General features: G+C 34.4%; 1 protein-coding gene across 4 annotated transcripts in view; it reads right to left on the reverse strand.

Annotated features, from left to right (window-relative positions):
- The window catches only part of RB1 (RB transcriptional corepressor 1), a 134,990-nt gene that overhangs the window by 57,294 nt on the left and 62,497 nt on the right, over positions 1 to 15,199 (reverse strand). For all 4 annotated transcript variants that reach the window (XM_070044083.1, XM_030882280.2, XM_060288116.2 and 1 more), the window contains exons 13-17: positions 13,686 to 13,802; positions 12,361 to 12,417; positions 12,245 to 12,276; positions 12,089 to 12,165; positions 10,840 to 11,036 (exon numbers count right to left, since the gene is read on the reverse strand). In XM_070044083.1, the coding sequence (XP_069900184.1) occupies positions 10,840 to 11,036; positions 12,089 to 12,165; positions 12,245 to 12,276; positions 12,361 to 12,417; positions 13,686 to 13,802 (480 nt within the window). The remainder of the gene's footprint in view (positions 1 to 10,839; positions 11,037 to 12,088; positions 12,166 to 12,244; positions 12,277 to 12,360; positions 12,418 to 13,685; positions 13,803 to 15,199) is intronic.

Genomic DNA, 15,199 nt, shown 5'->3' on the forward strand with positions numbered 1-15,199 from the left:
TGTCTGTACTTGAATAATGAACACTGCCCTCAGGGTAATTACTGACATGATTCATAACTAAAAGCACCATAACAAATTCCAACTGCAGTATAACAGAGAACACTGCCCACATTTAACAATGCTGGAATTCAGTTACACCTCTTTCTCCCTGAACTTATTCCATTTTGAGAAGGCAGTGAGGGAGGGGGAGGTGCCTTGGGAGAAGAGAAGAGTTCTACATACTGGTAGTAAGCTGGGATAAACAGATCCAATACTGTTTAACCGTGTTCTCAGTTCTCTGTTCTTAGGACATCACTGTAAAGACAATGAACTGAAGGAAACTAACAATTAATTGTGATGTTTCTAAAATGTTCCATTCTCATAAATGTCCATTTATTCCTCACAACAACTCTGATAAGTATTATCATGCCCATTTTACAGATGAGAAAATCTGAGATACAGAGGTATAACTTGCTCAGAATCACACCAAAGCAAGTTACCTGGCATCTTTGAATGAACCTCAGCTTTTCCTATCTATAAAACAGGAACAGCAATGTTTACCTTCTGTGAAGATTAAATGAGATGTGGTGACGCCAAAGCCCAGGCTCCTTCTGCTACCGCACAGTGACAAACACAGATAAAACATGAATAAAGAAACTAATCACGATAGTGCATATACCCAGCAGTAAACTAATACACACCGTGAGACAGCATAGAGGTTACGAGCACAGTCTCTGGAACCAGATAGTCTGAGTTAAAATTCTAGCTCTGCTATCAACTGAGTTTTGTGGGTAAGGGAAACAGTCTCAATCTCTCTGTACCTCAGTTTTTTCATCTATGAAGTGGTGATCTCCTTCACAGAGTTGTGCAAAATAAATGAGTTAACACATTTCAGCACTTTTAATAGTGCCTGTATCAGCATACATGCAAAAATGTTACCTATTATGACTTCTACACTGAAATGTAATATGCATAAGTGAGGGTCATTTTGATGCAGCTCTGTATGATGATCAGGAAAGATTCCAAATATGTAAGCTAGTGATGAGCTTTTTACAAGCACTGCTTTCTAAAGCAAGTTTCTATGAGCTACCTAAGGGACATTTCTGAGTTTGAGATTTTTTTTTTATATCCCTGAATTTCTTTAGTCCCTTGTGCCAATTTATGAACAAGGAGAATGTATAGTATGGACAATGGGGGAGGGGGAAGGGAGACATGAACAGACAAGTCTTGAATACTTCACTGTGTCCTCCACAGTGAACTCTAGCAATTTCTCATGTGTGTCAGAGTGTTCTAAAGAAAGAAGGAGACAAGTACATAGAGAAAAGAATAGACTGAGGGGTCAAGCACAGGGTTCAAGACAAGATGGCACCTGAGCAAAGGTTTAGATATGAAGAAAATTTTATGCTTAAAACCATAAACAGATCTGGATCAAGAACTCAGGCTCACGTAAACATTCAATACAGGAGAAGACATGCAATAATTTATAACAGTTATCTATCTCAGTTTCTTTGGGTTTTCTGTTTGTTGTTTTTTAACAGATGAAGAACAACATAAAAAACCATTTAATGCCTCATTGATTCTTCAATGGCTTAATTATGAAGAAGAAAGAGAGTTATTTTATTAAATTGAGCTTAGAGTCTTAGCGCTTTATAAAGCAACCATCTATTCACATTTTAGTGGATAATTATTCGTATGAACTAAGTAAGTTACTATCCTTATTTTTGTACTTTTTCTGCATATCTATATTTTTTAATTTCTCTCTAGACCACTGGAGAACACAAGGTCACTATTTAAAATTTTATTTCTAAGATATTGCCTTCCTTTATTTTCCCTTCTTGGGCTTTACATTTTTTCATTCTTATAGAAGACTTTAGGCATACCTGGAATCTTTCATTAAAAACTCAGAAAAAACTCAGTTTTCACATTTCAGTCTATGAAAAGAGACCTGGTTTTCCATTTTACCTCATTCCCACCCTTCCCTTCCATCTCCTTGAGGGGATCCAAATACCTAATTTTATCAACCCTAAACTATCATGGATTCTAAAAATACTTATATTATTAAATTAAAATCTCATTCTAAGAGTTACCTAAATGAAACATATAGACACAGCAGTAACTCCTTTTAAAATATAGTTTGCTCTTTTTGTAAGGTCTTCTAATCTTTTCTTCCTGAAGAATCCAGTAGATCACCAGTGAGTGTGCACTACACAAAGGAGCTGGTCAACAAAGGGTAGTACCTTCCCCCCCTTCCTATTACTGACTAGCTCTAGGGCAAAACACTCACCTTGTTACTCAAGATAAAAAATGTATTATATATATTTTCACTTAGAATAAAATTTTATACTGTCTCATATGCTTGACTACATGTTACAGTGGTAATAAAAAGTGTGAATGAATAAACAGAAAAGATGTGGTACAATGAGAGGGGCACTTTACTAGACCAATGTGGAATTTGGAATCAAACCAATCTGGGTTCAAATGCCAAGTCTGTGACCTTAGACAAACTGCTTAACCTTCCTGAGCCCTTTTCCACTTTTGTAAAATGAAAATAGTATTAGTGACATCACAGATTATTATGAGAATTAAATTAGACAAATACTTTTGGTGCACAGCACATTGCAACCGGTCAAGGAGTATTAGCTGTCTTCCATCCATTGCTAATTAGCTGTCAGGTGGGACACAAATATTCTGTGTTTCTCTTTCCTCATACGGGAAATTAGATTCATGGCTACACCTACCTTGCGGATTTAGTGTAAAGAACCAACAGAGTATTTCATTTTAAAGCCCAGTAACGTAGGGGCATCTAGAATCTGGCTCTTCTAAAGAGTGGCCCATGGGCTAGCAACGTCAGAACCATCTGGGGGCCTGTGAGAAATGCTGAATTGCAAGCCCTGCCCTAGAACCACTTGATAAGAAAGTATATTTTAATAAGATCTCCATGGATATTGAAGTTTGAAAACTACTACTAAGAAAATAACCCTCAGCCTGGAAGTAAGAAAAGGACTTTATCAATATCATTGTGCCAAAAATCCAAAAGGACAAAGGGCATTGACAATAGTGCATATTGATTTAATTAGCTTAGGAGAGCAAGTTAGAGGCAGCAGGCCTCATGGTCTGGTAGAATTGAAATAGTGAGAAATACAGAATAATTCACAAGGAAAGGGAGGGGAAAGGCAGAAAAAACTAAAACACTAGGTGAAGAGCACAATATTTTCCACAGGCAAATGAGCAGTCTAGCCCATGAATAATATATTAATGCTTATAATGATGTCCCTGGCTCAAAAAGAAAAAGTAAAATTACTTTAAACACGCTCTTTCAAAGACAAAAGCATGTATTCTATTTCAAGATTATTTCCCTCAAAAAAGTTGTGTGTGTCTCCACACACACACACACATACACATACATTTTACTGTCAACTAGCACATAAAATTATCTGGTACATTCATTTTTGTATAATATCTCATTTATCAAGAGAGTTAGCGCTCCACTTTTCACAAGGCTAAAAACTCTAACTTTTAAGACTAAACTACTAGTCTTAAATCAGTACTCATCTACCATTGCCAATGCTGGGCCATAATTTTCCCCCAATGTACCTCATGCTAGGCTTTCCTACTTGTGTCCACATTTCCACACCTGTTGTTAAGTCTTTTCCCATCCACATATGATTGATCACTTCCTCCTTTGACCCTCATGGTTTATCTTACTTCACAGTATATTACAGTGGGTTACTTTTCTACTAAGTTCCAAGCCTCTTAAAGGATAGGGGCTATTTTCCATGTCCTTAGATACCTCACAGGAGAAAGTATAATTCCTTTAAAATATCTGGTGTACAAATATCAGGTATGGCCCAAAGAGAATTGAGAAAAACTGAGCTAAAGGAGAATACGGAAATGAGACCTCTGCGTTACCTTTTTTTGAAAAATGTTTCTTCAAAATGTTATAAATTGTGAAGCAATCTAAAAGAATATGGATCCACCTTCAGTAGTGGCAAATAATTCTCAACACTTAAACAGTTTTGTAGACTTATAAAATATTTGAGCTAGAAATATTCAAATCTTTTGGTCTGTCTCAATTTACAAAGCAAGAAACTAAGACAAAGACATTAACTTGTACATGAAAGAGCTAGGCCCTAATGCCAGGTCTTCTGATTCCACGTCCCACACTAGGCCATAGTCACTCTCACTAGATAAATGTGGTTTGCTCAAGAGATGAAAGAACTCTGCACAGAGTAAGTGTCTGAGGAATAGTGGAAGGCTAGCAAGGTAAGGCAGGGCCAGATTATCACAACCAGAGTAAAGAGGCTACATTTTTCTACATGGGAATGCAGAGCTACTGTAGGTTCCTGAACAGGAGTATGGCATGAATAAGCATTTAGGAATATTAACTTAGCACCAAAGTATAAAATAGAGGGTGGTGCCTAAGCTGGGAGACCAAGCAGGAGTCTATAATAATATGTTAACTGCAAGGACGTGATGATCTGATTTAGGGAAATGTAAATGAAAACAGATCTTTAACATAATAATGAAACAAATATAAAGGACATGGTAAAGTTTTTTGGGTTTTGGTTTCTGTTTTTTTAATTACAAGACTATATCTAACTATAGTGAAAAAGAAGGAAAAAATGCTCAGTATTCAAGCCTGGATGACTTGAAAAGTAATATAAAAATATAGATATTGGGAAGCAAAGTTGTATTTAGAACAAAATAAAATAATTTCAGTTTTGAAAGGTAAAGTCAAATCTCCTAAATCACTTGAGAAGCTACTAGTCAGTTACGGGAATTAAGGGCAAGAAATTAGGAACATGTTGGGTCAGAGTGAAAGGTTAAAGCCTTAGTGATATTTTCAGAAAGAATCAGACTTTTTAAAAATAAATGTTTTCTCTTGCTGGCAAAGAGATAAAATATATGGTTTTTTAAAAAAAATAACTCATGAGGAGCTTTTAAAAACCCAACATAAAACATTTTTCATTATAGTAGCATGGTTGCTATATAAATATAGTATATGGTATCATATTACTTCACCATCCTTACCCATATTTTTAAAAAGTGTTAAATATGGCTTAATCATTATCCTACATTTCATTCACCTTCCTGAGACATAGTTCTCAGTAAAATATAACTTTTGAAAAAAATAATGTCTAATGGTAAATACTAAAACCATTGTGCAAAGTGCACCAGAGGTTAATGATCTACCATCCAAATATACAACAGATATCCTTTCTGGCTTTTTCAGAGCCACAGGCTTTTCTCCCTTTTGTGTTCATTTCCTGTCAAGTCTGACATTTCAAAGAATACCAAAGAAGCTTAAAAATTTGTTTACAAGTTTGTCATCAAATCAGGACTCTAAAAATACAAGCTATTCATTACAACTGTACTGACATGTAAAACTGGTCTTCATTTAAATTTCGGAAAAATAATAAAATGGAAACAGTATTAATCTTTTCTTTTGTAAAAGTGCTCTGGCCAAACATTTGTGCAACTGAATGAAGAAACCTGCTAATGTTTAGTGACTACAAAAAAAACAGTACGACAAAACCCAATTTAATGAGTCAGCTATATTTGACAACATTTAAAGGAGGCTCAGTTTTCTTGTGACTTATTAAAATTAAATACAACAGTTAATTACTAGTACTTCTATGCTCTCCATATAGTAAGTACCACTCCGAAACAATATTATTCAGAAGATATGATGCATTTAATACAGGAAAATAGAAATGATACCCTTTAAGTATACATATTTAAAAATACTTTATCAATCACTAAATACTATACATAACTCTTTCGGCTGTGATGAAGGGACAGAGACCAGATTTGTCTCAACTACAAAATCGAACAACATAAATGAAATAATAGTTTTCAGACAATGAACAACAAACAGTATAGGACAGTAATCTGTGAGAGAAAGAAAGCAAATAGTAAGCCCCACCTTTGCCTGGAGACAGTTCCCAGGCTACAACACAGGGAGGAAAAACTGAAATAGATCCCAGTGGTCTGCCCGGTTGGAGAAAACAGAGTTGAGAATTCAAGAAAGCTAAGGCAGCTAAAATTAGCAGGACAGAATAGCAGAGCAGAGAGTTACACAGAAAGGAGAGAGCTGCAAAGACAGAGCTCCAGGAGGCTGCAGAGGGTTACTCTCAAGTTTTCACCCTAGTACTGATCAGTGCAGGAAAACTACCCAAAACCAGAAAAAGAACCATTCCAGGAGCTGACATAGGGCCAAGAAGAGTTTTGATTTCCACCAGTCAGGGCGGAAAAACCTTGTAATATATGGGACATCAGGTAGAGTACTCAGAAGGGGACTGCCTCAACAGTGGGGAGAAATTAGCCATAGATTAAAGACTGCCCTGGCTTTGTCTATAAACAACGACAAAAGTCTTTAAAAGATCAAACTGTTTCCAAGTAACTAAACTGAGTCCCAAAACACAGCTCGAGAATAGTGAAAGGAATATAAAAATATCCAGGACCCAGTAAGGTAAAAATTCACAATGTCTGGCATCCAATAAGAAGTCATCAAGCAGGCAAAAACAAACAAACAAACAAAAAAACCCCAGAAAAACATGACCCTTGAAAGGAGAAGTATCAGTTAACAGAAACAGTCCTAAAAAGACATAGATGTTAGAATTAGTAAACGGGAACTTTAAAACAATTATTATAACTATATTCCATATGTTTAAGAAAGTAAAGGAAAGCACAAATATGTTAAAGAGAGATATGGAAGATTTAGAAAAGGATTCAAGTCAAACTTCTAGAGATGAAAAACAGAATACCTAAGATTAAAAATATAGTAGATGGAATAGCAAATTAGACATTTTAGCAGAAAAAATTAATGAACTTGAAGACATAGCTATAGAAACTATTTCAAACGAAACAGAAACAAAAACATCTGGAACCAAAAAAAAAGAAGAACAGAGCATCATGATGTGAGCTGTGGGACAACTTCAAGTGACCTAATACATGTATGACTGGAATCCCTGAGGGAAGGGGTGGTGGGAGTCAACAAAAACAGTTTAAGAAAATAATGGCCCCAAATGTCCAGATTTGATGAAACCTATAAGCTCACCTTTCGAAGCAGAACTCCAAACAAGAGAAACATGAAGAAAATTAAACCAAGGCACACCATAATCAAATTGCCTAAAACCAGTGATAAAGAGCTGCTGTGTAAGAAGCACAAGTACTCTAAAACCAAAATGCTATAAGATGCATAGTTTCTCACATGAGAAGCCCAGAAGGATGAGATGAGGAGGGAAAAAGAAAGAAAGGAAGGGAGAGGTGAGCACATACCAAGAAGCAGCAAGGTTCCAGACTTGAGAGTTAAGAAGCATCTTGGAAGTGGATCCCGCCTCAGACACCAGCTGATACTACATGGTCAGGGATGAAGTACCCAGTCAAGCTCTTCCCAAATCCCTGACCCGCAGAATCATGAGCAAAATAAAATGATTGTTTTAAGCCACTAATGTGTCATCCAGCAATAGATAACATTTCTAATGGCTCTTTTCTGTCAACATTTAATCCTTCCTTTCCCATCTTAAAAACTAATCTTCCCTCCACCTCACATACCTCCAGCTATAAGTTTACTTCCCTTCTCAGACATGACTGATGAAAGCTATCTATAATGACTGTCTCCACTTTATCTCTCACTCACATCTCATCCAAATTCCACTGCAATCTACTCCTGCCCCCACCACTTCTTGTAACAGTCCTCGCTACCTTCACCAGTGGCTTCCTTATTGCTGAAACTAATGAACACTCTTCAGTTCTTACTGACTGCTCCTACAGTGTCTGAAACAGCAAGTACTCACTCAGACCTTTCAGTACCCTCTCTTTCAGAGAGCGAGTATGACACCACTTCTGATACTCCTCCAGTCTCTGAGGAGGAATATCAGATGCCTCAATCTCTTTTATAGGCTTCTCTTTTCTGTCTATCGCTTAAATGTTGAAGCTCCCCAGGATTCTATCTTTAATATTACCAGATGCATAGGTCCCCTACAAAAGGTTTTTATTTGAGAAATTAGCATAATGAGATTTGTTCTGCATTTATGAAAAAATTTCTCAGGTGGCTGTGAGAGAAATAGTATTAAGGCAGCAAGAGATGTGGGGAGATCAACAGGGAAAGTCCACAGTCGCCCACAAAAAAGACCATTTAGAGAATAAAGTACCTGGTCTACTTCAGTTTACAAAGATTTTACCAAAAACATCGGATACAGTTTGAATATACTGAAAGTAAAATATCCAAATCTCACCTCATCATCTGCTGGCATTATAAACTGCTTAGCAGATTTAAGAGGTCTAAACATCCGGAAGTCATTCAATCTAACGCTTAGGTATGGTTCATTTTTTGTTTATTGTTTGTTTTTGTTTTTTTTGGCGGTACGAGGGCCTCTCACTGCTGCGGCCTCTCCTGTTGTGGAGCACAGGCTCCGGACGTGCAGGCTCAGCGGCCATGGCTCACGGGCCCAGCGGCTCCGCGGCATGCGGGATCTTCCCGGACCAGGGCACGAACCCGCGTCCCCTGCATCGGCGGACCCCCAACCACTGCACCACCAGGGAAGCCCTAGGTATGGTTCATTTTAAACCACCTCTAATCTTCCAAATTTCCAGAGAACAAGATTTCACTAGGTTTTTCAATAGATTGTTTAGCATTTTACATTCATATATTGCCTGTTAATCTCTCTGGGATCAAAAGAAACAGAAGTGTGCTTATTCCTTCTTATAGTTATTCTGTTCTTTATTATTTCTCAAGATTGTGAAGTAAAGATACTTAACTCTTTCCCTATGCAACCATTAAAAATACAATGATGTTCTTTCTTTCATTAAATTATCAACAGGTAAAAGTAAGTAATAATATCACTTGATGTTTCCCTAGGTAAACAACACTGAATATGTTCTTATAAATCACTACAGTTTAATGAGAGACTCATTATAATACAGAATCAAAAAACCATGAAAGTTTGCTCTGATTCTTGATCTGGATTTTGATTATCATGGGTGTGTTCCATTGCTCTGATTCTTGATCTATTGTATATGTTGGTAATGTGGGTATATTTAATTTGTAAAAAATCCTTTGAACTACAACTTGTGATATATACTTTTCTGTATATATGTTATACTTCAATAAAGAAAAAAATCCTAAAGCCTGTGAAAGCTCAAATAGATCTATAGTATGTCTCTTCTCTAAAATGTCAATTATTCTCACAGGAAAAATTCACATATTGTGTTTGTGTAGGATGACTTATCTTAACAGTTACCCACTACCACTCCATTCTTCACAATTAAAACAGTAGTATGTGTTGATTTTTTAAAAATCCAAACATTAAAAATCATCTATAATTTCATCCCCTAGAAATACCACACTTAGAATTTAAATTCAGAGGCTTATTATGACTTCCACATCATCCTATTATTAAAAAATTATACCCTTTTCCAGACTTTGTGCATGTCACTTTTTCTCCAAAAATTCTCAAAAATAAAGGAATATTGTTTTGAATCCTAGAACACCAGTAACTGAACTAAACAGGCTTGAGCACAAGCAGTTGTTAAACCATACATTTCTACTATTTCCTCCACAACTTTCAGAGCTCATGTCTTTTCTATATCCTCACAATGTCTATCTCAATGCAAGGCATACAGCAGATGTGTACTGATGGAAATAAAAGTAGTTCTCTAAAAGAATGAGAATAGTCACTTTCAGATAATACAGTGATGTCTTGATTTCAATTTCTAGGAAGAGAGGGCACAACAGCCTCTGAAAAGTACTCTATCTGCTTGTTTCATTTATTGATCTATTTATTTATTTTTGCTACTTTCATTTAACCCCCGGATTCTGAGAGTTTTCTCCTAACCACTCCTTTTCTTCTACAGTGGAAGCTCCTGTATAAAGGAGTTACCCAATTCAATCTTAGCAATAGTGTCTTTCTATCAACTTCCCATACTTCTCTCCTTTTCTATCCACTCTGTCTATACAGCAATATAAGAAAAGCACTAAGAAACAAGTTACTCTTAGACATTACATTTTTAAAATATCAAAAAAGTAAAACTTGGTTTACATGTACAGATTAGGATTCTAATATAACTAAAGTCTTAATTTTTCTATTGCCATTTCTATATACTGATAAAAATGAAAAGATATATGCTTAGCATATGCAACAATTTCAGAAGAAACCAACTCTATATTAATCTAAAAACCTGATGCTTAACAAAGTATTACCCAACTATGAAGATTTAAAGAGCATAACAGAAGAACTCCATATAAATATTTTACTATTACTACATAGGAAATGTCACCTTTACTAAAATAAAGCCTTATCAATAGGTTATATGCTATAAATAGACTACCTAGAGAATATGCTTTGTGCCCTTATAATGCTATAAACAATAACTATAATTGTGTAGATTTTTGGATTACCTTTAACAATGGGACAAAAAAAATCAGATAAAATTGAACTAAAAATCTGTATTTTTAAATCATATCAATAGCATAATCTCAATTTTTTCATCATTTTGTTGAAATTTTAAGAGTAGACATTTAAATTTTCATACATGACACCTCTATTTTAAATAAAGTTCCCAAACACGTTAAAGAATTCTGCTTTGTTTTGAAGTGCCAAGCTTTAAGAAAAGCTATTCATAAATAAATCCCTGTATCAGACAGTCTGGGGAGCTCAAAGAAAACTCCATTCTAATATTCCACTTGCTTCTTGGGCTATACACTGAAACAACATTATTCATTAAATTTCATATTTGTAAAAAAAAAAAAATTTCATATTTGTTCTTGAGGTAAATGTTAACAAATACCTCTCACTAACAGATAACTGTTATCCATATGCATATGAGTATCTTTAACTATTTTAGCTAGTTACTTACTGAGAGCCATGCAAGGGATTCCATGATTCGATGTTCACATCGTTCTAAATGTTTAATCATTTCTCTGGTCAAGTTGGCTTCTGCTTTGATAAAACTTTCAATCACTTTGTAAAAATCAAAAGCTTTTAAATTAAGTACATTCAGAATCCAAGGGAAGGACAAATCTGTTCCAGTATCCAGATTCTGAGATGTACTTCCTAAAAATGAAAGAAAAACGTAACTTAGGTATGAAATGTTAAGCCTTGAATGACATATTTTTTGGTCTGAAGGTTTTATCAAACAAAAAATTAAAACACAGTAGAAAGGCTAAACAAAAATTTTTATTTAGAACATAATTTCTTATTCTGGGGTCCACAGACTCCTAGGAAATAGGCTTCCAAAGTTTGAGTGTATGTGCATATATATGTCTTTCCTGGATAGAAGGCTCACAGCTTATATCAAATTTTCAAAGGTTTAAACACCCTAAACTTGTATCCGGGACACGTTTAACATCTAACCAGCAATGCATTAGCATATCCATTTTAACTGTCTCATTAATCCTCGATTAAGAGAGGAAGTGATTCTTTAAGATTTTGACAATTTGATTGGTTAGTAAATATGTTTTAATTATGCATTTCTTGGTTATAAATGAGGATTCACAGTTGTCCATATTTGTTTACTAATTTAAGTTCCTCTTTTATTATATATTTGTATCCTTAGATAAATTTTCTTCTGTTGTTTTTTGCAAACAAAACTTTTTTTGGACATTTGCAACATTATTTGCAAAATAATACGTGTTTAAAATTATATTTAAAAAAAAACACTATTGATGACCTCTGTTCTGTTTATCTGGTGGATTCTAGCTCCAACCTTTCGTCTCATAACCACAGAATATATATGTAGCAGTGCTTCCATTATCAGTGGAATCTGCTCAGTAGTACTCCTCAGGCATTTTACAGTCTCATAAGTCTTTGAAGGGGTTTCAATAGGTACATTTCCTGGATTCAGGATAGTCCAGAATAGGAGTCTAGTGAAACTATTCCCAAGATGACATGAAATAATTCAGGTTAATAAACCACTTTATGGTGACCACATTACGGTGACCAATTACATTCTTCAGTATATACTGATCTAAAATATGCATTTCTTCTCCTAAACTCCTTAACTTCTCCATTCCGCCCACCACAAAAACCCATACCACACATTAGGTAAGTAGTTTTTTTTAACTTTAAATTGAACTAAAATGTTTATTTACTAAAATTTAACTTACTGCTATAGGTAGCCATTACAACCTCAAGAGCGCATGCCAACAAAGACATATGAAAGATGTTGTCATTCAGGAGTTTGCTAAAGGAAAAAAAAGAATGATTTTGTAACATTTACTTTTAAAAAAAGAAGAAATTGTTTTACTAAAGCAAAAATTTACCTAAAATTTTGAATGGATAATCGTTCTTCTTCCTAAAACAGATTAAAAAAAAATTAACTGAAGCCTTCTTTGTGTCAGCATTAAATTTTTTTTCTATTATATTCTTTTAAACTTACTGATTTAAGCATGGATTCCATTACTCGGTAATACAATCGGACTCCAAGTTTGTATCGCTACAAAGAAAGAAAAAAAATTAGATCCCACTATTTTAGAAAACCATAACAATTACTGATTTTTTAAAAGTTTTCTCTTGAGACACATTCCTGACCCTTCTTAGGAATATGGCTACCAAGAGATCACAAAAGCTTGCTTGTCTAAAACTCAAGATTTAAGTATAAAATGATGGTTTTAACATTCCTGATAAATTTTCAAGAGGAGGGGTCCAGTAGTTGGTTTTCTATCATTCCACTTCAGTCTACATCATTCAACAGATATATGTGTACTAAGAATATATTACGTACCTGGTACTATTTTAACCATTTTACATACTAATGTAATACTTCTTGTGACCTAGAACACATATTTTCAAGATAGCTCTCCAGGATTAAGATAATAGTCTCTTTCCATAAAATTGGTCAAAGGCAAAAATCAGACCTACCTGATCTTATAAGCAAAAAGTTATCAAACAACTAGTTTTCATTAGTCCAAAGAACAGTCAAATTTTAGATAAACACACACACACACAGACAAACACACACCAAAATCCTTCATTCCAAATTATGAGTACAAATTTCATATATAACCAAAAAGAACTTTTAAATATAATGGTTTAAAACACAGACGGAATCAAAATATAACCTTACTACACCGAAATAAATGTGTATAGTAGATTACAGTTTTCAAATATATTTTATATATTACCTCATTAATGCCACAGAGAAAAGCAGAGCAAATATAGAAACCTGAATCTCAGAGAAGTTAGATGACAGCTCATATATGATAGAACCAGATATAAACCCAGGGCTCTGATCCAGAGCCCACTGGCTTACCATATATTAGTTTTAGATTTTCTGAAATAATAATAGTAATAGTAAAAACAACATCATTTAATAACATCACTGATAAATGGCATGTATAATATGATTCCATTTGTATAAGTATATGCACACATGAATATTCATATATGTAAAAGTTAAAGAATATACACCAAAAACTTAATGTTAGCAAGATTTTGATTTTTTTCTTACTCTATTTTTTAAATTTTCTACAATTCTTCTAAAATTTTCTGCATGTTTACTTTTGGTTTCTGTAATGGAGTGAGAGGAGCTGTCCCATAAAGCTTTCCATAAACAGCAGCATACACAAGCAGCTGGGATATGGTATCTTCCAATATTTTATACTATTGGACAGATACTATTACAGCATTTATACAACTGGGACAGATGTTGCATTTGAAATTATTTACTATATAGTGGCACTAATCAAAATGAACTCAAGTTACCTGTGATCCAATTTCCATACATCCCTGTCCCACAGCTTTAGCAAATTTCTCTTTAAAGATGTACCCAATATCCTTCACTCTTTTCAGGATACTTTCCTTTGGATTCACTGTGCAATTCTTTAAGAAGGAAAAACACGAATTAACATTGAGGATACTGTTTAATCAGAGAATTAACATTTTCTGTTCTATACTACATGACTTATCACTCTCAATTGTTTATACTGTGGAAACACTTCCACAATAAACTAGGTAAATACAACTACTGAAAATATGAGGAACATAAAGGATTCCATTCTGGGATAATAGTGACCAAAAATACTAGAGTACAACTAAAAAACTATTATCTAAATTTCCTGCTGGCAAGTTAGGGAAGAACAGATTTGTTAGCCCTTTCCATTATCCATCAAAAACAGCCTCACAGATATTACAATTGATACCACAGGAATACAAATGATCATAAGAGACTACTATGAACAACTGAATGCCAACAAACTAGACAACCTTGAACAAATGGATAAATTCCTAGAAACATACAACCTTCTAAGGTTGAATCATAAGGAATAGAAAATCTGAAAAGACTAATTACTAGTAAGAAGAAAGAATAGGTAACCAAAAACCTCCCAATAAATAGAAGTCCAGAACCAGATGGTTTCACTGGTGAATTCTATCAAACATTCAAAGAAGAATTACTGCAAATCCTTCTCAAACTATTCCAAAAAAACAGAAGATGAGGAAACACTCCCAAACTCATTTTATGAGGCCAGCACTGTCCTGATACCAAAACAAGGACACCGCAAGGAAAGTAAATTATAGGCCAATATCCCTCCTGAATACAAATGCAAAAATCCTTAACAAAATATCAGCAAACCCAATTCAAGAATACATTAATATTCTTGAAAGGATCTTATACCATGATCAAGTGGGATTTATCCCAGTGATGGTTCCATATCTGCAAATCAATCAATGATATGCCATATTAACAAAATAAAAGACTAAAATTATGTGATCATCTCAACAGATGCAGAAAAAGCATTGGACAAAATTCAACATCAATTTATGATAAAAACTCTTAACAAAGTGAGTATGGAGGGAATGTACCTCAACATAATAAAGGCCATACATGACAAGCCCACAGCTAACATTATACTCAACAGTGAAAAGCTGAAAGCTTTTCCTCTAAGGTCAAGAACAACACATGGATGCCCACTCTTGCCACTTTTATTCCATAGTATTGGAAGTCTTAGAGCAGTTAGGCAAGAAAAAGAAATAAAAGGCATCCAAATTGGAAAGGAGGTAAAACTGTCATTATTTTCAGATGACATGATATTATATATAGAAAACCTTAAAGACTCCACAAAAAACCTGTTAGAACTAATAAAAAAAATCAGTAAAGTTGTAGGATACAAAATCAACATAGAGAAATCAGTTGTATTTCTATACACTAATAACACACTTTCAGAAAGAGAAATTAAGAAAACAATCACATGTACAGTTGTATCCAGAATAAATTTAAC

Source organism: Globicephala melas, chromosome 18 (genome assembly GCF_963455315.2).
Source record: "Globicephala melas chromosome 18, mGloMel1.2, whole genome shotgun sequence".
In the NCBI taxonomy this organism is placed as follows: domain Eukaryota; kingdom Metazoa; phylum Chordata; class Mammalia; order Artiodactyla; family Delphinidae; genus Globicephala; species Globicephala melas.